Here is a 22,542-nt window from a genome sequence, read left to right as displayed (position 1 = left end):
TGATTTATGCCAATAATAACAATATCACTAGTACCTAGTTAATATTCGGATCACAAGATGTAAATAAAGTATTTTTGGTTGTTTTTGGATGTTTTTTAGAGGGCTTCATGGACGGGATAGTGTACTCCCCATGTCCTGGGCATGACGTTAAAGTGCATCCGGCAGTGGAGGCTCCTCTATAGGGTCTTGGGGCACTAGGAGATTAACCCCTTTCCTACTGTTACCCCAGGTGGCCATTGGCAAAGGTCTACTACTTTACCTCCTGGCCAGGGATACGGTAAAGACCTCAACGGCGGAGCAGGCGGAATACGGTAGTCTTGGACTCCATGCCACCAGGCCCGGACCACATTCTTTCAAGGATCGTGTGGTGATTGTCTGTGCACCAGTCTCCCCACGTAAAACAAAGTCACACACAGGCATCCTCCATAAAGGGAAACAACCCTACCAGGAGGATCGTCGTACTCGTTCGAGTGACCGATAATAATAGTGCACTCCCCTTATCGGCATGATTAGCCACTTTGTACTTGCCATACGGTACGTTACGAATTAGAATGCATAACAAAGAAAAACTTATGTGTTCTTTCCTTACATACGGATTGTGAATGATGGACAAAATTCCCCCAAAAAAGTGCAGTTGGCCTTTTATCCCGTTTCAGTAAAAAAAAAAAAGTACTGTGCCTTGAGGTACACGCTAGATGAGGCACTGATGCCTTTGAAGTTTTTTTCCCCATCTAATCAATGTCACAGGTTGCCCATTAACTCATGAGCATTTTGGGATTTTTTATTTTTTTCGCAAAGACGAAAAAAAAAAATCCTACACGCAGTAAACGTGAAACTGCCATTGAACCATGCAGCATGAAATCATGGTTTGAGACTCTTTTAAAAGCTTGCCATCCATCCATCCATTTTCTACCGCTTGTTTCATTCGGGGTCGCAAGCTTGCATTTCTGCTAATATGATTAGAATTTTTCATAATGGCTTTCGTTATCCAAATACTTTGAATGCACATGCCTTGTTATTGTGTCTTGCAAATGCGGCACATGTGAAAACGGATGGCATAGCTCAGTAAATTGGGCAATGAAAAACGTTATGCAGTTTCGATTACGCACTGTCTACTACTATGTCGGTACCGGTATGCATATGTGAATTTATTTTTTCTTCTTTCCTTCATGGATCTAAACTTTACCGCTGCCTGTATTTTTTTCTATATTTGTATTGTAATATTTTCAGAATGTGTTTGTTCTATTTTTGGCCAAAGTAAGACAAGAAAAACAATCTGAATTTGTGTTTATTCTTTTTTGTTTTTATACCATAATTTTAATAATAATAAAGCAGAAGAAAATAGATGGATGGATTGATTTTAATAATCCGGCCCACGTCCGCACAGATTTTCCGGAGCTAAAATTAGTTTTACACCCCTCTAATGCATTCATACAAAGTATACTGTAAGTGTGCGTTTTTTTGTCTGTTTTGGAAACCCCCTCGAATCCCCGCCTGGAACCAGTGTGAACTGTATAATTAACCAAAAAAAGTGTACATGTTGCTATTATCTGTGGGTTTGTGTACCTGCAAAAAAACACACAGCCTCCGCTTGAGGATCTGGACTCACGAGCGGTTAATTATTAGGTCGATAAATCCCGGCGCTCTAACAAGTGTTGACAAAACAAACTTTAAATCTGAGCACAAATGTTTGGACAGCGCTCGAATAAACAGCCAGCGCTAACTTTGCCTTTGGTGATTTAATAATAAGACATATAATTGCAACAAGGAGGCTGCTTTAGCATAACATGATGTTGACGTTATATCTGGAAGTGTACGTTAGAGAACAAATGATGGAGTGAAGCTTTTCCCCAGAAAGGGATTGCTCCCTTTCCCTGCAAACATGACTTTTAAATCTTTGCTATAACTCATATAGGGCAGCTGTAGCTACAATGGGTTGTACTTGTATTGCGCTTTTCTACCTTCAAGATACTCAAAGCGCTTTGACACTACTTCCAAATTTACCCATTCACACACACATTCACACAGTGATGGAGGGAGCTGCCGTGCAAGGCGCTAACCAGCACCCATCAGGAGCAAGGGTGAAGTGTCTTGCTCAGGACATAACGGACGTGACGAGGTCGGTACTAGGTGGGGATTGAACCAGGGACCCTCGGGTTGCGCACGGCCACTCTCCCACTGCGCCACGCCGTCGCTGTGGCTACAAATGTAGCTTACCACCACTACTGTAGGTGTGAATGAATTACGGGTTTTCACTTCTCTGTGAAGCGCTTTAAGTGTCTAGAAAAGTGCTATAAAAATCGAATTCATTATTATGATTATTATTATTATTAAATATCTCAGATAGAGCGCAGCGCGGTGGAACAGGGGTTAGTGCACGTGCCTCACAATACGAAGGGCTGAGTTGTCTTGGGTTCAATCGCAGGCTCGGCTTCCTCCCACCGCCAAAGACATGCACCTGGGGATAGGTTGATTGGCAACACTAAATTGGCCCTAGTGTGTGAATGTGAGTGGGAATGTTGTCTGTCTGTGTTGGCCCTGCGAAGAGGTGGCGACTTGTCCAGGGTGTAGGCCGCCTTCCGCCCGAATGCAGCTGAGAGGCTCCAGGTTTCGCTCCAAGACAACAAAAACATCAATTGAAGTGAAGTGAATTATATTTATATAGCGCTTTTCTCTAGTGACTCAAAGCGCTTTACATAGTGAAACCCAATATCTAAGTTACATTTAAACCAGTGTGGGTGGCACTGGGAGCAGGTGGGTGAAGTGTCTTGCCCAAGGACACAACGGCAGTGACTAGGATGGCGGAAGCGGGAATCGAACCTGCAACCCTCAGGTTGCTGGCACGGCCACTCTACCAACCGAGCTATACCAACCGAGCTATACATGTATTTTCAGAAAGTCCAGAACCATGGTCCTCGCATGTTCACGACAACCAAGTACACAAATAATTGGGGACGGAAGCAAGAAAAAACTCCCTTTTGAACAGACCCTGATCAGATTCTGCAACTGTAAGATATCATAAGTCTGAATCTGGGAGTAATACTATTTTAGTTGCGGTAGAGGACAAAACGACATTGCAGTGCTGTCTTAACTACACTGAGGGGAGGCAGACAATGGCGGGATAAAAAGAGGGTGTGTTCGTCATTGGTGACGAGGACAAAAGAGATTTGGTTTCATACGAAGCTCCAATTCACACCCTTGGGGAGGTTATGTGCGTGTTTGCCGAGACGAGTAGGGGTGTAACGGTACACCAGAATCACGGTTTCGCACGTACCTCGGTTTTAAAGTCACGGTCCAGTTCAGAAGTTAGCTGTTATTATGGATTCAAGTAGGGTTGTATGGTATACCGGTAAAAGTATAGTACCGCGATACCAATAAATCATATTCGGTACTATACCGTTTCTGAAAAGTACCAGTCCAACAACCCCCCGGACTCCATGTCGTTGTCACGTCGTGTCATTGCTGGTTTACTGGCTAACGCTAGCACTTAGCAGGTCTGGGGGTGCACCTCACGGGACCTACGGTGGCCTAGGATAGACAAACGAGACAATTCTCACAACAGACCACAACTAATAGGGTGCAAAATACAATTTGCACCGGGTTATAAGGCGCACTGCCGATGAATGGTCTATGTTTGTTCTTTTTCATCGGATTATAGGGCGCGTTAAAGGAGTCATATTCTCATTATTATTTTTTTTTTAAATTGAAAGCACATCCTTGTGGTCTACATAACATGTAATGGTGGTTGTTTGGTCAAAATGTTGCACAGATTATGTTTTACAGATCATCTTCAAGCCGCTTTCTGATAGTCGCTTAAGGATGCGCCGTTTTGTGGGCTGTCTTATTTACGTGGCTAACCTCCGGTAGCGTCTTCTCCCCATCATCTTTGTTGTAGCGGTGTAGCGTGCAAGGACGGGAGTAGAAGAAGTGTCAAAAGATGGAGTTAACTGTTTTAATGACATTCAGACTTTACTTAAATCAATAACAGAGCAGTAGCTCCTCATTCGAAAACAACAACAAGGCTGGAAATATGTCCTGTGAAAAATCGTCCGACTAAAGTTCCTTGGGTGAATAATGTAAACTCACTACACCGGTATGTTTTAGTGCTTTCATGATGAGTTTACTGACGGATATAAGTAAGAACTTTACACTACTTTATATTAAAAATGGCAACAGTGGAAGATGAATGTCCTATAACAAGAAGATAGAGAAAAGGAAGAAACTTATCGACTACGGGGTCAGCACGGACTACAAAGGCGGACGCACACAATTTTTCAGGACTTATGCAGATCCCAAATACAGATCAGCAGGTACCAAAAGGTAAGAAAAGTTACTTTTGCATAATATTGCGAAACAAAACGCAAGACAATATGTCTAACCTTATACACACACCATAGTAATACTCGTATGTTGAAGCACAGTACAATCCATCAAGCGTTGCGGCTTCATAGCTTACCAAAGTCATACTAAAACATTTTGATGGATTTTTGAGCCCCGTGTGTTATGTTCTATACTTTCAATGGAACATATAAAATGTTGGTGTTGTTTACTTGAGTCATATTTACATCATATTTAAGTCTACACTTATCTCTTATATTTGAGTTTCATCTACTGGTCACACTTATCATTACACCATGTACTAAATAAAAAATCTTTGAGGTCGGTCAGCAAAACCAGAATTATAAGGCGCAATGTCGAGTTTTGAGGGGGGGAAAAGGATTTTAAGTGTGCCTTATAGTCCGAAAAATACAGTATTCACAAGATTTTTAAATGACTTTAAATTATTTATTTTAATGCAGCTAAAGATGCCAATATGATGTGTATTTTCCTAAAATACACATCATCTCATCAATAATACGTATTAACATTTAAAAAAAGACTTCTGGGAATATTATATCAACTAATTCTTATTTTGGGAGCTTTGTGGGCTGAATTGAGGCGCTCCCATTGACTCCATTTTTAGATTTCGGATAGTTGTGATTTTGCTAATGAGACTTTGAACTGTTTAAACTGTTAAATTTTTTAACTGCCTTTTATCTAACAAATTGCTCCCAATAAATTTTGTATCTGCTCTTTTTACGTGCATATATATATCCTGTGAAACGTTCTGATATTGTGGTGAATAAATACACGTCGGGAAAATGGGAAGATGCAAATTCCAGCAAAATCGGACTGGACACTGGCCCAGAGTTGGTGGGCGGCCGAGGGTGGAGTCAGCTCTCTCGGTTGCTTTGTTGGGTCTGCTCCTGTCTCTGGCCATGCTCAGCAGACGATGGCGTGGAACACTGCAGACGCCACCACTGTGTATTTGTTTTTTTTGTTTTTTGTCGTCGTTGTTTTACTTTTGTGCCTGTGTTTAAAAGCTCTTTTAATGTCTTAAATATCCTTTGACGTTTCCCTCTTACACATATGCTTATGTGTGCTATGGCTATGATGTTTTTTCCCCCTTGGCCTGAGTCAGGACCCCCTCTCCAGGGGCCTAGGCTTAGACTTTTTTTCTTCTCACCACTCCCTCCCCAGCGTTTTACCTGTTTCTCACCATTTTTGTAAGGGGCGCCTGAAGTTTGCAGACCCGTCAGCGATCCTGTTTTGTCTCCCTGTAATGTTTGTCTGCTCTTGAACGGGATTGTGCTAAAAAAATCTTAATTTCCCCTTGGGGATTATTAAAGTATTTCTGATTCTGATTCTGATTCTGAAAAGTGGCTTGGTTTACCGGTCGACGGTAAACCCAGAAAGGCGTGTGTGAATTGTAAAATGATGTTAGGATGAGCTTCATTATTTTGGTTTAGACTTGTTCCGCCATTGTCCACACCTATTTTTTTAGTGCTTGATTTTCTATATGTGTTCTATCTTGTGTTTTCAGTTAAGTTTAAAAAGGTTGGGGACCACTGGCTTGGATTACCTTACACCATTGCACGATACGCTGCCAAATGCCGCCTTGCAGGGGGCGTCCCATTGACCTCCACTGTTGCCAAGCCACGTCTATTTTTACTCACTGACGTTTTCCAAGGAGACGAGCAACTTCACCTATTTTTTCAATTTTTTTTATAGCAAACTTGCACACACACACACACACACACACACACACACACACGCATTTACTGTGATGCATCAGATGCACGTGTGTGTGCGAGTGTGGGATGCCTCCTCATGCGCGCATACTGCTGAATTCCACACTCGTCGGTGGAAAGCAAACACACAGCTCTGGCACCGAGGCCACACTCTGGAGATACGTGTTTGTCATTGGAGCCGCATTCCCACTTGCCAGAGGGGGTGTTCTTGTGCAGGGAACCAAACAGGCTGGGCCCGCCCCTGCTTGTAATGATTAGATCAGATGAATTAAAGCCCGTCTGTACAGGTAGACACCTATTTAAGTCCCCTGCGAGCTGCATGTCCTTAAAAGGTAAGGTAAAGACGCGCTAAAATGTGATAGTCAGCGACTTCCTCAAGTCTTTTGCAAGCTGCTACACTTCAAGGCTGCGCTGGATATCTTCAAATGTCCATAAATGGTCAAAGTTGCCTCCATGCTCTCCATTTAAACTCACAAAATTAGGCAGCACCTTCTAGGACCTTGAGAGAGACCATGAGATTGCTCCAAAGGTGAGCATTTTCAATGATTACAAGGAGCGTGTTTAACCACAGAGACAGCTGCTTGGACGGAATGCAGACATAAAGGATGTTTAATGATTCTTTTAGGACATTCATCAGGGCCGCTTAACTGGCCAGCCAATGACATCAGACCAGCCCACAAATTCAGCTGAAAAGAGGAGCAACTAACATTTTTGTAGTCGATTCTTAAAACAGTATAGAGAATGTAGAGCAGGGCTCCCCAAACATTGGGTTAAAATAATTTGGCCGGGGGCCGGGCTGTTTATATATATATATATATATATATATATATATATATATATATATATATATATATATATATATATATATATATATATATATATATATATAAATTATATCACGTCATCCATTGGAAAATGCATTATTAGACAATGTGATTTGCCTGAGCGGCGAGGAGATTCTGAAAGTAACAAGCAACAAGTGGTAGAAAATGGATTAGAAAGGAAGGATGTAAAGGCCTACTGAAATGAGATTTTTTTTCTTTAAACGGGGATAGCATGTCCATTCTATGTGTCAAGTATTGCCATATTTTTGCTGAAAGGATTTAGTAGAGAACATCGACAATAAAGTTCGCAACTTTTGGTGCTGATAAAAAAGCCCTGCCTGTACCAAAAGTAGCAGATGATATGCACGTGACATCACGGGTTGTGGAGCTCCTCACATCTGAACATTGTTTACAATCATGGCCACCAGCAGCTAGAGCGATTCGGACCGAGAACGCAACAATTTCCCCATTAATTTGAGCGAGGATGAAAGATTCGTGGATGAGGAAAGTGAGAGTGAAGGACTAAAAAAAATAAAAAATACAACAAAAAGACTATACAGGGGAGCGATTCAGATGTTATTAGACAAATTTACTACGATAATTCAGGAAAATCCCTTATCTGCTTATTGTGTTACTAGTGTTTAAGTGAGATTATATGATCGTACCAGTACAACCTGAAGGTCGGCCCCGCACCTTTCTTCAGCACTAATCGACGGGTGGTGGCGATGCCCATTTCTGCCCTTCGCAAGGGACCCTTTTCGAAACACGATCTTTCGAAATGATCGCTGCATAATACACTGTACTTTGTGTGTGTGGTCCAATCCAACCGCGTTCACTTGACCGCTCTGTTCCATAGTAAAGCTTCACCGTTATCTTTCCGGAATGTAAACTATGAAACACCGGCTGTGTTTGTGTTGCTAAAGGCGGCCGCAATACACCGCTTCCCACCTACAGCTTTCTTCTTTGACGTCTCCATTATTCATTGAAAAAATTGCAAACGATTCAGCAACACAGATGTCCATAATACTGTGGAATTATGCGATGAAAAGAGATGAATTATAGCTGTGAACGGTGCTGGAACAAAACGTCCTCTACAATGCGTGACGTCACGCGCACGTTTCATCAAACCGCAATGTTTTAGCATGATACTTCCTCGCGAAATTTAAAATTGCAATTTAGTAAACTAAAACGGCCGTATTGGCATGTGTTGCAATGTTAATATTTCATCATTGATATATAAACTATCAGACTGTGTGGTCGGTAGTAGTGGGTTTCAGTAGGCCTTTAAAAGAAAAAAAAAAGAAAAATAATAATAAAAAAATAAAAATAAAAAAACATTTTTTTAATAAGGGACTTCCCGCTTGCCAAATCTCGAACGCTGGCGGGCCGGAACTGGCCCGCGGGCCATAGTTTGGGGACCCCTGATGTAGAGAGTCGTTGACTAATATTTGGGGATGTAGCAATAACTCATGACATTAAATTTGGTGAAATAGAAAAAATGACTAGATTAAATTCAAAGATGCACAAAAAAAATTGGGTGAAAAAAATTTCAGATTTGACTGTCTCGTCTTCTTTACCAGCTTACACACCGCGGTGCATTCAAGATGGAGCACTGAAGTTAAAAGCTAATTTAAAAAGTTAAAGGACAACACAAGGTGTGGTAAAATTACCTTCTGCATTTGACCCATCCCCTTGTTCCACTCCCTGGGAGATGTGGAGAGCAGTGAGCAGCAGCGGTGGGCACGTTGGAGAATTGTTTTGGTGATTCAACCCCCCCACCCTGAAAAAAGGCTATTTTAAAGTTAAAGTTAAAGTACCAATGATTGTCACACACATAGGTGTCGTGAAATTTGTCCTCTGCGTTCGACCCATCCCCTTGTTCCACCCCCTGGGAGGTGAGGGGAGCAGTGAGCAGCAGCAGTGACCGCGCTCAGTGATTTAACCCCCAATTCCAACCCTTGATGCTGAGTGCCAAGCGGGGAGGTACTGGGTCCCCTTTTTTTTTTTTTTTTTTTACAGTCTTTGGTATGACTCGGCCGGGGTTTCAACTCACGACCTACCAATCTCAGGTCGGAGACTTTAACCTCAAGGCCACTGAGCTGGTCAAATGAAGATAGTGGATACTTCATCAACTGATAAATCAGTCGAATTACTTTAGAACAGCTTGCTAAAAGTCAATCGATCCCAGCAAGTCTGATCTCTCACCTATTTCCTTTGTGGATCAATAAAGTTTGTCTATGCCTAAATCGGGGGTTTGCAACCCGCAGCTTTAGAGCCGCATGTGGTTCTTTAGCGCCGCCCTAGTGGTTCTCTGGAGCTTTTTCAAAAATGTATGAAAAATGGAAAAAGATGAGGGGAAAAAGCATTTTATTGTATTAATATGGTTTCTGTAGGAGGAAAAACATGACACGAACCTCCCTAATTGTTATAAAGCACACTGTTTATATTAAACATGCTTCACTGATTTGAGTATTTGGCGAGCGCCGTTTTGTCCTACTAATTTTTCCGGTCCATGAACTCACCGTTGTTTGTTTACATGTATAACTTTCTCCGACTTTCTAGGACGTGTTTTATGCCACTTCTTTTTTCGTCTCATTTTTGTCCACCAAACTTTTAACATTGTGCATGAATACACAAAGGTGAGTTTTGTTGATGTTATTGACTTGTGTGGAGTGCTAATCAGACATATTTGGTCACTAATGACTGCAAGCAAATCGATGGTAACATGCTATTTAGGCTAGCTTAAAATATATATATTGCATTATTACGCCTCATTTGGAGGTATATTTGAGCTCATTTAGTTTCCTTTAAGTCCTCTTAATTCAAATTATATCTCATGACATACTGTATGTACAAACCCCGTTTCCATATGAGTTGGGAAATTGTGTTAGATATAAATATAAACGGAATACAATGATTTGCAAATCATTTTCAACCCATATTCAGTTGAATATGCTACAAAGACAACATATTTGATGTTCAAACTGATAAACTTTTTTTTTTGCAAATAATCATTAACTTTGGCATTTGATGCCAGCAACACGTGACAAAGAAGTTGGGAAAGGTGGCAATAAATACTGATAAAGTTGAGGAATGCTCATCAAACACTTATTTGGAACATCCCACAGGTGGGCAAGCTATTTGGGAACAGGTGGGTGCCATGATTGGGTATAAAATCAGCTTCCCAAAAAATGCTCAGTCTTTGACAAGAAAGGATGGGGTGAGGTACACCCCTTTGTCCACATCTGCGTGAGCAAATAGTCAAACAGTTTAGGAGCAACGTTTCTCAAAGTGAAACTGCAAGAAATTTAGGGATTTCAACATCTACGGTCCACTATATCATCAAAAGGTTCAGCGAATCTGGAGAAATCACTCTACGTCAGCGGCATGGCCGGAAACCAACATCGAATGACAGTGACCTTCGATCCCTCAGACGGCACTGTATAAAAAATCGACATCAATCTCTAAAGGATATCACCACATGGGCTCAGGAACACTTAAGAAAACAACTGTCAATAAATACAGTTTGTCGCTACATGTGTAAGTGCACGTTAAATCTCTACTATGCAAAGCGAAAGCCACTTATCAACAACATTCAGAAACGCCGCCGGCTTCTCTGGGCCAGAGATCATCTACAAACCCCGTTTCCATATGAGTTGGAAAATTGTGTTAGATGTAAATACAAACGGAATACAATGATTTGCAAATCCTTTTCGGTATTTTTGGGTTCATTGAGGTTAGCTAATTTTACTTGTTTTGGAAAGTCTTGACAAGCCAGATCTTCTTGTTCTATTGGCAGGTAATTTTGCTTAGTTCCAATAAAATACCCCTACTTTTTGTATTTTTTTTTCTTGTTTTTGACTTTTTGCAGTGTACATAATTCATAAAAAAACAAAACAAAATAAAACACATTTTATGCATTTGTAAATGTATTCAGTTATAAAGATTCATTCACTTTCTTTTTTCCTTCATGGATCTAAACTTTACTACAGAGGTTATTTTTTTCTATATTTTTATTGTAATATTTTCGGAATGTGTTTGTTTTATTTTTTGCCAAACAAAGACAAAGAAAACAATCTCAAATTGTCTTTATTTTTTAGTTTTAATGCCGTGATATTAATAATCTGGCCGGGTGTGCACAGATTTTCCTCCACGCGGCCCCTGAGATAAAATGAGTTTGACACACCTGCATAGTTCGTACGGCACCGCCCATGTCGTGTGCAAACATCAAAAGTAGGTTTAAATAAACCGCCAGCGAGGGTCATTGTTAATAATTAATAAACATTGTGGAAGAAAGCAATTACTAAGAAGAAAACAATTCATATCATAGCAAGTTTATCCTAAAAAGAGTAAACAGCGAAATAAAAACAACTGGGGCGGTACAGCTCGGTTGGTAGAGTGGCCGTACGAGCAACTTGAGGGTTCCAGGTTCGATACCCGCTTCCGCCATCCTAGTCACTGCCGTTGTGTCCTTGGGCAAGACACTTTACCCACCTGCTCCCAGTGCCACCCACACTAGTTTAAATGTAACTTAGATATTGGGTTTCACTATGTAAAGCGCTTTGAGTCACTGGAGGGGAAAAAAAGCGCTATATAAATATAATTCACTTCACTTCACAACTGATATTCCATCTATCAACTTCATGCATCACCATAGCTATACGGAGAAAAAAAAAAAATTCCAGGATGGATAAAAGTGGCTACTAGTTGGGCTGCAATGATTAGTCGACATAATCGACACTGAAATATTGAAGACAAATATTTGTTGTCAAGGCGTTACTTAATACAATTTTAAAGTGCTTTAATGCTCTTGTACCGCAAACCCACACCAGAACTTCCAGGGTAAAGAACAATGGCGAGTCAGGAGCAAGAAGCTCAGTCACTCAAGACAAAACGTGGACCTAGAAAATTTTAAACACTTAAAAGCAGGGGTGTCAAACTCATTTTAGCTCAGGGGCCGCATGGAGAAAAATCTGTGCACAAGCGTGCCCGACTATTAAAATCATGGCATTAAAACTAAAAAATAAAGACAACTTCAAAAATATTGCAATAAAAAATATAGAACAGCGGTAAAGTTTTGATCCATGAAGGAAAGAAGAAAAAATAAATTTAAATATGCATAAAAAGTTATTTTTTTTTGTATTGTGTTTTTTAATTAATTAAGTTATGTTTATGACAACCTTTTTTCAAAACACAATATAGAATGTGAAATATAACAGGATAATGCATACATTTATTTGTTTTCAAAACGTTTACAAAAAAGTGGAACCCCAAAAATTTACAGGGGGACCCCATTTTTATGACTTGATGGGGTCCCTGGGAACCCATTTTGAAAATTCCTAGCGCCAACACTGATGGAGTACTGGTGCGTGCAAAACAGCAGCAGGCGGCTGCGGACTGTTTCTAATACTAATCAAATGTCATTCATTAGTTCAGTGGTTCTCAACCTTTTTTCAGTGATGTACCCCCTGTGAACATGTTTTAATTCAAATACCCCCTAATCAGAGCAAAATATTTTGGGTTGGAAAAATAAAAGATAAGGAAGTAAAATAAGTGAAGTGAATTATATTTATATAGCGCTTTTTCTCCAGTGACTCAGAGCGCTATTACATAGTGAAACCCAATATCAAAGTTACATTTAAACCAGTGTGGGTGGCACTGGGAGCAGGTGGGTAAAGTGGCTTTCCCAAGGACACAAGGGCAGTGACTAGGATGGCGGAAGCAGGGATCGAACCTGGAACCCTCAAGTTGCTGAAACGGCCACTTTACCAACCGAGCTATACCTCCCCAAAATATAGCACTATGTCATCAGTTTCTGATTTATTAAATTGTATAACAGTGCAAAATATTGCTTATGTGTAGTGGTCTTTCTTGAACTATTTGGGAAAAAAACTAAAAACTTGTTGAAAAATAAACAAGTGATTCAATTATATATAAAGATTTTATAAACATAGAGGTAATCATCAACTTTAAAGTGCCCTCTTTGGGGATTGTAACAGAGATCCATATGGTTTCATGAACATTTATTTACAAAAAAATAAATCTAACATCAATATTAATGGAACATGTCCACAAAAAATCTAGCTGTCAACGCTGAATATTGCAATGTTGCATTTCTTTTCACAGTTTATGAACTTACATTCCTATTTTGTTGAAGTATTATTCAATAAATATTTGATATATAAAGGATTTTTGAATTGTTGCTATTTTTAGAATATTTAAAAAAAATCTCACGTACCCCTTAGCATACCTTCAAGTACCCCCCAGGGGTACGCGTACCCCCATTTGAGAACCACTGCATTAGATAACTCATTCGGGCAGATCTGGCCCGCAAATGAATTGCCACATAAAGTTAAAGTTAAAGTACCACTAATTGTCTCACACACACACTAGGTGTGGCGAAATTATTCTCTGCATTTGACCCATCACCCTTGATCAGCCCCTGGGAGGTGAGGGGAGTAGTGAGCAGAAGCGGTGGCCGCGGCCAGAAATCATTTTTGGTGATTAAACTCCCAATTCCAACCCTTGATGCTGAGGCTATACAAATGGGTCCCATTTGTATAGCCCAGACCTTGGCAAATTAAGCCCACATGCAGCCCGTTAAACTTTTCAATCTGGCCTGCCGGACATTCCCAAATATTTTTTTTAGATCTTTAATATTAAAAGTGTAGCTGCCATTATAATGTGCAGTCATGTTTTCTAATGACCGTAAGTCTTCAACTGTACTAAGTCTTTCAATGGTTGGAATATGCACTTATGGATGATATGCCAGTTACTATGGTCAACTAATTAGTTACTATGGTCATCTAAATAGTTACTATGGTCATCTAATTAGTTACTATGGTCATCTAAATAGTTATTATGGTCATCTAAATAGTTACTATGGTCATTTAATTAGTTACTATGATCATCTAAATAGGTACTATGGTCATCTAAATAGTTACTATGGTCATCTACGTCACAGCGGCTCAGACGAGGCACCAAGCAGTGTGGGCGAGAAGCGTTTCCACAGACGAGGAAGGAGATTTTCACAACAAAGTTCTAAAGCTTAGTGATATATCAGGTGGGTGTATTTTGTACCCTTCGTGTTCATATTTCACTGCTTGTTGCATTTTTGTTGCGTTTCACTTGATTGTAAAATGTTTCAATCGAAAGGGGGCGTGGCGTTCATATTTTGTCAATATTCAGTGTTTTATCGGTCATAGAAAAATTTAAAATTCCATTACGTTTTTTAAGGCGGTTTGTCATAAAATTTTTAGCATTCAATCAGACATTATTGTCGGGTTTTGTATTAGTGTTTCTAAAAATAGGTATACCAGCCCCCAGACACACTTTTGTTCTCTAAATGTGGCCCCCGGGTCAAAATAATTACCCAGGCCTGGTACAGCCTTTGGTATGACTCAACCGGGGTTTGAAGTCACAACCTACCGATCTCAGGGCGGACACTCTAACCACTAAGCCCCTGAGTAGGCACTAAAATGTGGAAAAATTGTCATGAAAATACACAAGGGAGGTCAGGTCTGTCAAGTTTAGGCATGGTGTGGTGTTTGCCATTCCAACATGCAGAATACATCCGGCAATAACAAGAAGGCACGATACAAAAGGGTAGTGCCACAGGAAAAGCGCACATCAAGCTCAAGGCAAAAAAAAAATAGATTGTGTAAAATAGCATAGAAAAGCGTGAACTTAAAGCGTAGCGTGAAGCCAACCAGACAGTCATGTGGAGCAAACAAGAATCCCTAAGGACTGGAAGGGTGAGACGGGTTTAAGAAGGGGAGTGTTTAGCTTCAACACCAGGTGGGAAGACGAATCATTAAACCAGCAACAGAAGGTGAACAAAGAAGGTGAGGAGCACTCGGAACAGAATTAAATACTAAATATAGGGAAGAAGAATAATAAACACAACACAAGACAAGACCTGCTTTGACCCGCCACGGCAAGTTCGATGACAAGTGAACTTTGCGAAAGCCGAGCTCATGTTTCACGGCAGCACGACGGCCATGCACGAGATCCTTAAACCCTTTGGCGTCGTGTCCTCTTCCTCGCCATCACACAGGTCAGCTTTAACTAACGCTAAACTATAAAGCATGTATAAAGTTTTTTTGTAGCATTAACAACTTGTTTTTTGAACCAATACGATCAGTTGTCATTGATTCTGACAGAATTTCTAGGCGCAGTTAAGGGGTTGAGGGGATCCGGTTTGGTGGCTGCATGATTAGGTCTCTGCTTTTTCCAGATGTTGTGGTCCTGATGGCTTCATCCGGCCAGGATCTTCAGCTCTCACTGGGTCGGTTCGCAGCCGAGTGTGAAGCGACTGGGATGAGAATCAGCACCTCCGAGTCCGAGTCCCTGGTTCTCGCCCGTAAAAGGATGGAGTGCCATCTACGGGTTGGGGAGGAGAATCTGCCCCAAGTGGAGGAGTTCAAATACCTCGGAGTCTTCTTCACGAGTGAGGGAATAGTGGATTGTAAGATCAACAGGCGGATCGGTGCGGTGTCTTCAGAAATGCGGACGCTGTATCCATCCGTTGTGGTGAAGAAGGCAAAGCTCGCAATTTACCGGTCGATCTATGTTCCCATCCTCACCTATGGTCATGAGCTTTGGGTTATGACCGAAAGGACAAGATCACAGGTGCAAGTGGCCGAAATGAGCTTCCTCCACCGCGTGTCGGAGCTCTCCCTTAGAGATAGGGTGAAAAGCTCTGTCCTCCGGGAGGAGCTCAAAGTAAGGCCGCTGCTCCTCCACATCGAGAGGAGCCAGATGACGTTGTTCCGGCATCTGGTCAGGATGCCACCCAAACGCCTCCCTAGGGAGGTGTTTAGGGCACGTCCGACCGGTAGGAGGCCAGGGGGAAGACCCAGGACACGTTGGGAAGACTATGTCTACCGGCTGGCCTGGGAACACCTCAGGATCCCCCGGGAAGAGCTGGACAAAGTGGCTGGGGAGCGGGAAGTCTGGGCTTCCCTGCTTAGGCTGTTGCCCCGCGACCGAACTTCGGATAAGCGGAAGAAGATGGATGGATGGATGGACTAGCAGTTCCGGTGCCACAGATCGGATATCCTATTACGTGTAAGCTAAAATAGAAATGTATTTATTTTATTTTGTATGTTATGCCGCAACAAGCAAAAAAAGTGGACGTGCAATGTTCATGTTAACACTTAAATTCTTATAGCAGCTAAAAGGTAAAAATTCTTACTTTGAAAAGGAATATTCATGTTTACAGTACTGGGTTATATTTGTATAGCAATTTTCTACCTTCAAGGTACTCAAAGCCCTTTGACACTATTTCCACATTCACCCATTCACACACTAAAGGTGGGAGTTGCCATGCAAGGCCCTAACCACGACCCGTTAGGAGAAAGGGTGAAGTGTCTTACTCAAAGACACAACTAGGTTGGTAGAAGGTGGGGATCGAACGGGCCGGCCACTCTACCCACAGTATTATTCCTTAAGGCAGTGGTTCTCAAATGGGGGTACGCGTACCCCTTGGGGTACTTGAAGGTATGCAAAGGGGTACATGAGATATTTTTAAAAATATTCTAAAAATAACAACAATTCAAAAATCCTTTCTAAATATATTTATTGAATAATACTTCAACAAAATATGAATGTAAGTTCATAAAGTGTGAAAAGAAATGCAACAATGCAATATTCAGTGTGACAGCTCAATTTTTTGTGGACATGTTCCATAAATATTGATGTTAAAAATGTCTTTTTTTGTAAAGAAATGTTTAGAATGAAGTTGATGAATCCAGATGGATCTCTATTACAATCCCCAAAGCGGGCACTTTAAGTTGATGATTACTTCAATGTGTAGAAATCTGCATATATCATTGAATCACTTGTTTATTTTTCAACAAGTTTTTAGTTATTTTTATATCTTTTTTTCCAAATAGTTCAAGAAAGACCACTACAAATGATCAATATTTTGCACTGTTATGCAATTCAATAAATCAGAAACTGATGACATAGTGCTGTATTTTACTTCTTTATCTCTTTTTTTCAACCTAAAATGATTTGCTCTGATTAGGGGGTACTTGAATTAAAAAAATTTTCACAGGGGGTACATCACTGAAAAAAGGTTGAGAACCACTGCCTTAAGGTGACTGATGGCATCTACCACTAACTAATTCCACCATACATCCAACCATCCATTTTCTACCGCTAGTCCCGTTCGGGGTCGCTGGGTTTCTGGAGCCTATCTCAGCTGCATTCGGGCGGAAGGCGTTTTACACCCTGGACAAGTTGCTACCTCATCGCAGGGCCAACACAAATAGACAGACAACATTCACATTCACATTCACACACTTGGGCCAATTTAGTGTTGCCAATCAACATATCCCCAGGTGCATGTCTGTGGCGGTGGTAGGAAGCCGGAGTACCCGGAGGGAACCCACGCAGTCAGGTGGAGAACATGCAAACTCCACACAGAAAGATCCCGAGTCCGGGACTACTCAGGACCTTCATATTGTTTGGCACATGCACTAACCCCTGTTCCACCGGGCTGCCCACCGGCAGGATAGAAATAGCTTTCAAAGGTCTCTTTTCACTGAAATTCAAGTTCACAGGATGTACTTGAAGTCCACATTGGTACCTCAACTCATAAGTTCAATTGGATCCACGACCAAGCTCGTACCTCAGAAGTCCTCATAAAACCCCATAATTTTAACCTCTAACATGCCCTCTAAAAAGAAAAACACATTTTTAGATAATAATTACTGAGTTAAAATCACTCCCATGGAATGTACTACAAACAACTACAGTAGTTGTGTGTCAAAATGCAATAATTGTAGCAATTACCTTGGGGAGCAGACTTCGGGGTGATTCTCTGTCCAATGTTGCCAAGTTCTCGTAATATTATATCCCTATTATAAACAACTTGTTTTCATAGAGTTTTTTTTTTTGCGTGTTTTTTGTTTTTGAGAGACTGACAACAAGCGATAGGTGTTTGTTTGTGCGCCAAATGCATTACCAACCAGTTTGATGAGTCAGGACTATACAGAACAAACAAAAATACCTCAAACAGCTTGTTAATATTTTTATGGATAAATGTAAGTCATTTCTTGTGATTTGGGCAGATGCCATGGCACGGCGGACTCGCCAAGATAGACTGCTTAACAGGTTGGAAATGTTTTTTAATGGTTTGTTCCTCTGATTTGGTTTCCTCCTGCACACTAGTAGCCAATTTTTTTTTTCATTTTTTTTTTGCTACGATGTTTGAAGGGCAGATAGTCGGCCTCTTAGCGGTGGATACACACACTCGTTAACTGTCTAATCAAAACATATTGTAATCCATCCATCCATCCATGTTTTACTGCTTGTCTGTCATGATCCATGGTCCGGATCATGTTTTGTTAAGTGATGTTCTGTTAGTTTTGGACTCCCTTAGTTCCTGTTTTGTGCACTTTGGGTGTTTATTTTGGTTACCATGGGTACTAAATGGTTTCACCTGCCTCTGATTAATGCTCTGCATGTTCAACTGCTGTTGAGCACAAATCAGAGAGCTATTTATTCACGTTGCTCACCACAGTCGGTGTGGCTTCATTGTTTGCGGTATGCAAATGTTACGTTTTAAATCCATCCATTTTCTACCGCTTATTCCCTTTCGGGGTCGCGGGGGGCGCTGGCGCCTATCTCAGCTACAATCGGGCGGAAGGCGGGGTACACCCTGGACAAGTCGCCGTGATGTTCCTGATTCTTGCTCCTGTGTTTCCTGTGCTAAGTTTTGCCTTAGCTTCCTTTTAGCTTGTTTTTGGTTTGGTTATGATTTATGGAAAATAAATCATCTCCTACCTCACGCTGCCGTCCGGGGCTGTCTGTTCTGCATTCCGAGAGAACAAACTTCGCAGCAAGCTGCACCCCCGATCGTGACATTGTCCCTCTTACACTGCAAAAACTGAAATCTAAGTAAGATTAAATAACTCAAACAAGGGTGATATTTGCTTATTTTCTGTCTGATAAGATAATACTTCTCACTAAGCAGATTGTATGTTAGAGTGTTTTAGTTGTTTTAATGGTTTTGATCCTAAATGATATCAGTAAGATATTACAGCTTGTTGCTGAGATTTTATGACCTATATTGAGTAAAACATGCTCTAGACTAGAATATCAACTGTTGTAAAGCTGTGTCATTAACACTCACATGTATAAAACTACCGTATTTTTCAGACTATAAGTGACAGTTTTTTTCATGGTTTGGTCAGGGGTGCGACTTATACTCAGGAGCGACTTATGTGTAAAATTATTAACACATTACTCTAAAATATCAAATAATATTATTTAACTCATTCACGTAAGAAACTAGACGTATAGGATTTCATGGGATTTAGCGATTAGGAGTGACAGATTGTTTGGTAAATGTATAGCATGTTCTATATTTTATAGTTATTTGAATGACTCTTACCATAATATGTTACGTTAACATACCAGGCACCTTCTCAGTTGGTTATTTATGCATCATATAACGTACACTTATTCAGCCTGCTGTTCACTATTCTTTATTTATTTTAAATTGCCTTTCAAATGTCTATTGTTGGTGTTAGGTTTTATCAAATACATTTCCCCAAAAAATGTGACTTATACTCCAGTGCGACTTGTATATGTTTTTTTTTCCTTCTTTAGTATGCATTTTGGGCAGGTGCAATTTATACTCCGGAGCGACTTATACTCCGAAAAATTGGTACTTTTTTAAAGTAATAATTTCTTACTTCAAGCATGAAAGAAAAAAAATCATGATGCCGAGTGCATATCATTATGTCAAGATAATGGCACTCATTTAAGAATATTTTCAACATATTAAGCAAAAAGGTATAAAAAAAAATTCTGCCAAGAAAGGTGCACTTGTTATTAGTGAGAATATACTTATTTTAAGGTATTTTTGGTTTCATTGAGGTTAGATAATTTGACTTGTTTTAGAAAGTCTTGACGAGCTGAATGTTATTGTTCTATTGGCAGATAATTTTGCTTGGTTTAAATAAAATACCCCTAATTTTAGTATTTTTTTGTTGTTGTTTTAGAACAATGACCTTTTGCAGTGTCGAATCATGTGGATGGATGAAGCCTATCCCAGCTACACTCGGGCGGAAGGCGGCGTACACCATGGACAAGTCGCCACCTCAGACAGACACTAGCCTATCCCCAGGTGCATGTTTTTGGAGGAAGCAGGAGTATCTGGAGAGAACTCATACATGCAAATTCCGAACAGAAGGACCGCCAGCCCGGGACGCAAAGTGGAGTAAGAGAGAGTATTAACATTTGCGGAGGAGCAAAAAGTGACGTTTTAACTTAGCGTGTTTATGGCTGACAATGACCAATTTATGCAACATACTTGTTCGTGGTTGTTGTTTTGCTGTGGTTACGGCAGGCAGAAATCAATCTTATACAATAAAGTATGAGGGACCGTTAGGGAAATGATTTAGAATTTTCTCTTACATACACTACTGAAATGCTCTCACATAAACAACTGAAATGTTTTTCTCTCTCACACACTACTGAAACACTCTTATACACACTACTGAAACACTCTTATACACACTACTGAATTGCTCTCACATAAACAACTGAAATGTTTTTCTCTCACACACTACTGTACCACTCTTATACACACTACTGAAACACTCTTATACACACTACTGAAATGCTCTCACATACACTACTGAAATGCTCTTACAAACACTACTGAAATGCTCTCACATACACTACTGAAATGCTCTTACATACACTACTGAAATGCTCTTACATACACTACTAAAATGCGCTTACATACACAACTGAAATGCTCTCACATACACAACTGAAATGCTCTCACATTCTCATTCAATGTGTTTATTTTCATGACTATTTATATTGTAGATTGTCATTGAAGGCATCAAAACTATGAATGAACACGTGGAGTTATGTCCATCCATCCATTTTCTACCGTGTGTCCCTTACAGGGTTGCGGGGGGTGCTGGAGCCTATCTCAGCTGCATACTTAACAAAAAAAAAGGTGAAATAACTGAAAACCTGTTTTATATTCTAGTTTCTTCAAAAAAGCCACCTTTTGCTCTGATTGCTGCTTTGCACACTCTTGGCATTCTCTCGATGAGCTTCAAGAGGTAGTCACCTGAAATGGTTTTCACTTCACTGGTGTCATAGTTTTAATGCCTTCAGTGACAATCTACAATGTAAATAGTCATGAAAATAAAAAAAACACATTGAAATGAGAAAGTGTGTCCAAACTTTTGGCTTGTACTGTATATAAAAACCTTAATGGAGGTGTTTGGAGGGTTTAAGGGCTTTATAGTCAGAATAGAGTGGCTTTCAAAGGCTCCACTGGAGGCAGACTTTTCATCAAATGTATATAATATTCTTAAATTGCAATAAAACTAAAAAATGTATTTCATAATGATTGTGAATGATAAGCAAAATTCCCCAAAAAGTATTGTTCCCCTTTAAGGCACTTGTAAGTTAAAGTACCACTGTATTTATTTTCAATGTGATTATTTACTTTGTGAAATTAAGTAAACCATTCATTTCTTAGTAATCTATGTTTCTTTTTCAAAATTCACAGTAAAAAGCTTTTCTAAAAATTAAGTCGTTAAAAAAAAAAAAACAGACCATTAAAAAAGCCCTCGCCGCCACCCATCTTTAACAGGTGGCCGCTATTTACAAGTTTACAACACTATTTAAATATATGTGGCCACTAACACAGGTTAGACTGTTTTAGTGAAGTCTACACACACACACACACACACACACACACACACACATGCACACACCAAAAAATGAGCTAACGTTACGCTAAAAGCTAATTAGTCTTCACCTCAAGCCAGAACTGCAAGCGAGCTGAGCTGCAGTTTAAGTTTCTAGAAGGTCAACAGGCTCATAGTGATGCTAGTAGTAGTTGACTGGAAGGTGTTTATTATAATTTGGGGAGAGTACACTGCCTTATGCTCATCTGCTAAACACCTATCTGCTCGACGCTGAAGCATTTACTACATGTGCTCTGAATACACGCTGCTGATTGGCTGTTATCGCTCTGAATACGCACTGCTGATTGGCTGTTACCGCTATATATGTAACCAATCAGATACTTGTGTGGGTGGGACAATGCTGGGTGCTGAGACAGAGGCAGAAGAAGCAAAGCAGTTTGTTAAGACTTTAGCTTAGAAACTTGTTCAGTACAGCTCTGTACCGAACCGAAACCCCCGTACCGAAATGGTTCAACACAAATACACGTACCGTTACACCCCTAACATGAACTGATGTAACATGATCAAATGATGTGGGCTTTCAGTTTGACACCTATGGAGCAGTGGGTCCTTAATAATCCCGTCAAATAGAAAATCTTTAACATATTGCTTGTTTTTAAATGACTTAATTTATGACAGTAGAGTTAAAGCTACGAGCTTTTTAACTGCAGCAACTTTAAGATACGCTATTGGAGCTGGATTTACCATGGCTGCTGGCACCAGACTTGCCCTCCAAGGGATCCTCGTTAAAGGATTTAGAGTGTACTCATTCCAATTACAGGGCTTCGTGATTTATAGTGATTTATAGTGAAGCCTTGCATTGTCATTATATGTACGATAAAATCCGACCCCCCCACACCGAGTTTGCAACTGTTTAAAAATGGGGCCCCTTCTATACACTAATGTGTAGTGAGG

General features: G+C 40.3%; 2 protein-coding genes across 8 annotated transcripts in view; one reads left to right on the top strand and one right to left on the bottom strand.

Annotated features, from left to right (window-relative positions):
* col4a6 (collagen, type IV, alpha 6) overlaps positions 1-22,542 on the bottom strand; it is a 178,256-nt gene that overhangs the window by 107,581 nt on the left and 48,133 nt on the right. The window lies entirely within an intron of this gene.
* LOC133560831 (uncharacterized) lies at positions 6,362-21,303 on the top strand. Of its 4 annotated transcripts, XR_009808527.1 has the most exons (4): positions 6,362-6,600; positions 13,860-13,958; positions 15,132-15,964; positions 19,912-21,303. XR_009808527.1 is itself a non-coding variant. In XM_061913803.1 (2 exons), exon 2 carries the CDS (start codon positions 15,146-15,148, stop codon positions 15,926-15,928), a length of 783 nt encoding a protein of 260 aa, XP_061769787.1. In that variant the 5' UTR covers positions 14,091-14,951; positions 15,132-15,145; the 3' UTR covers positions 15,929-16,362. The 4 variants fall into 4 exon arrangements, 1 of the variants encoding a protein (XP_061769787.1); XR_009808528.1 differs by lacking the exon at positions 13,860-13,958; XR_009808526.1 differs by lacking the exons at positions 6,362-6,600; positions 13,860-13,958 and adding an exon at positions 14,091-14,951.

This window comes from Nerophis ophidion, linkage group LG10 (assembly GCF_033978795.1).
Source record: "Nerophis ophidion isolate RoL-2023_Sa linkage group LG10, RoL_Noph_v1.0, whole genome shotgun sequence".
NCBI classification, from domain to species: Eukaryota; Metazoa; Chordata; class Actinopteri; order Syngnathiformes; family Syngnathidae; genus Nerophis; species Nerophis ophidion.
The sequence above is the reverse complement of the archived record's forward strand: the minus strand, read 5'-3'. Positions and strand labels throughout refer to the sequence as shown.

Coding starts and splice junctions, on each gene's coding strand:
- LOC133560831 (XM_061913803.1), top strand. CDS start 15,146: ATGGCTTCATCCGGCCAGGATCTTCAGCTCTCACTGGGTCGGTTCGCA.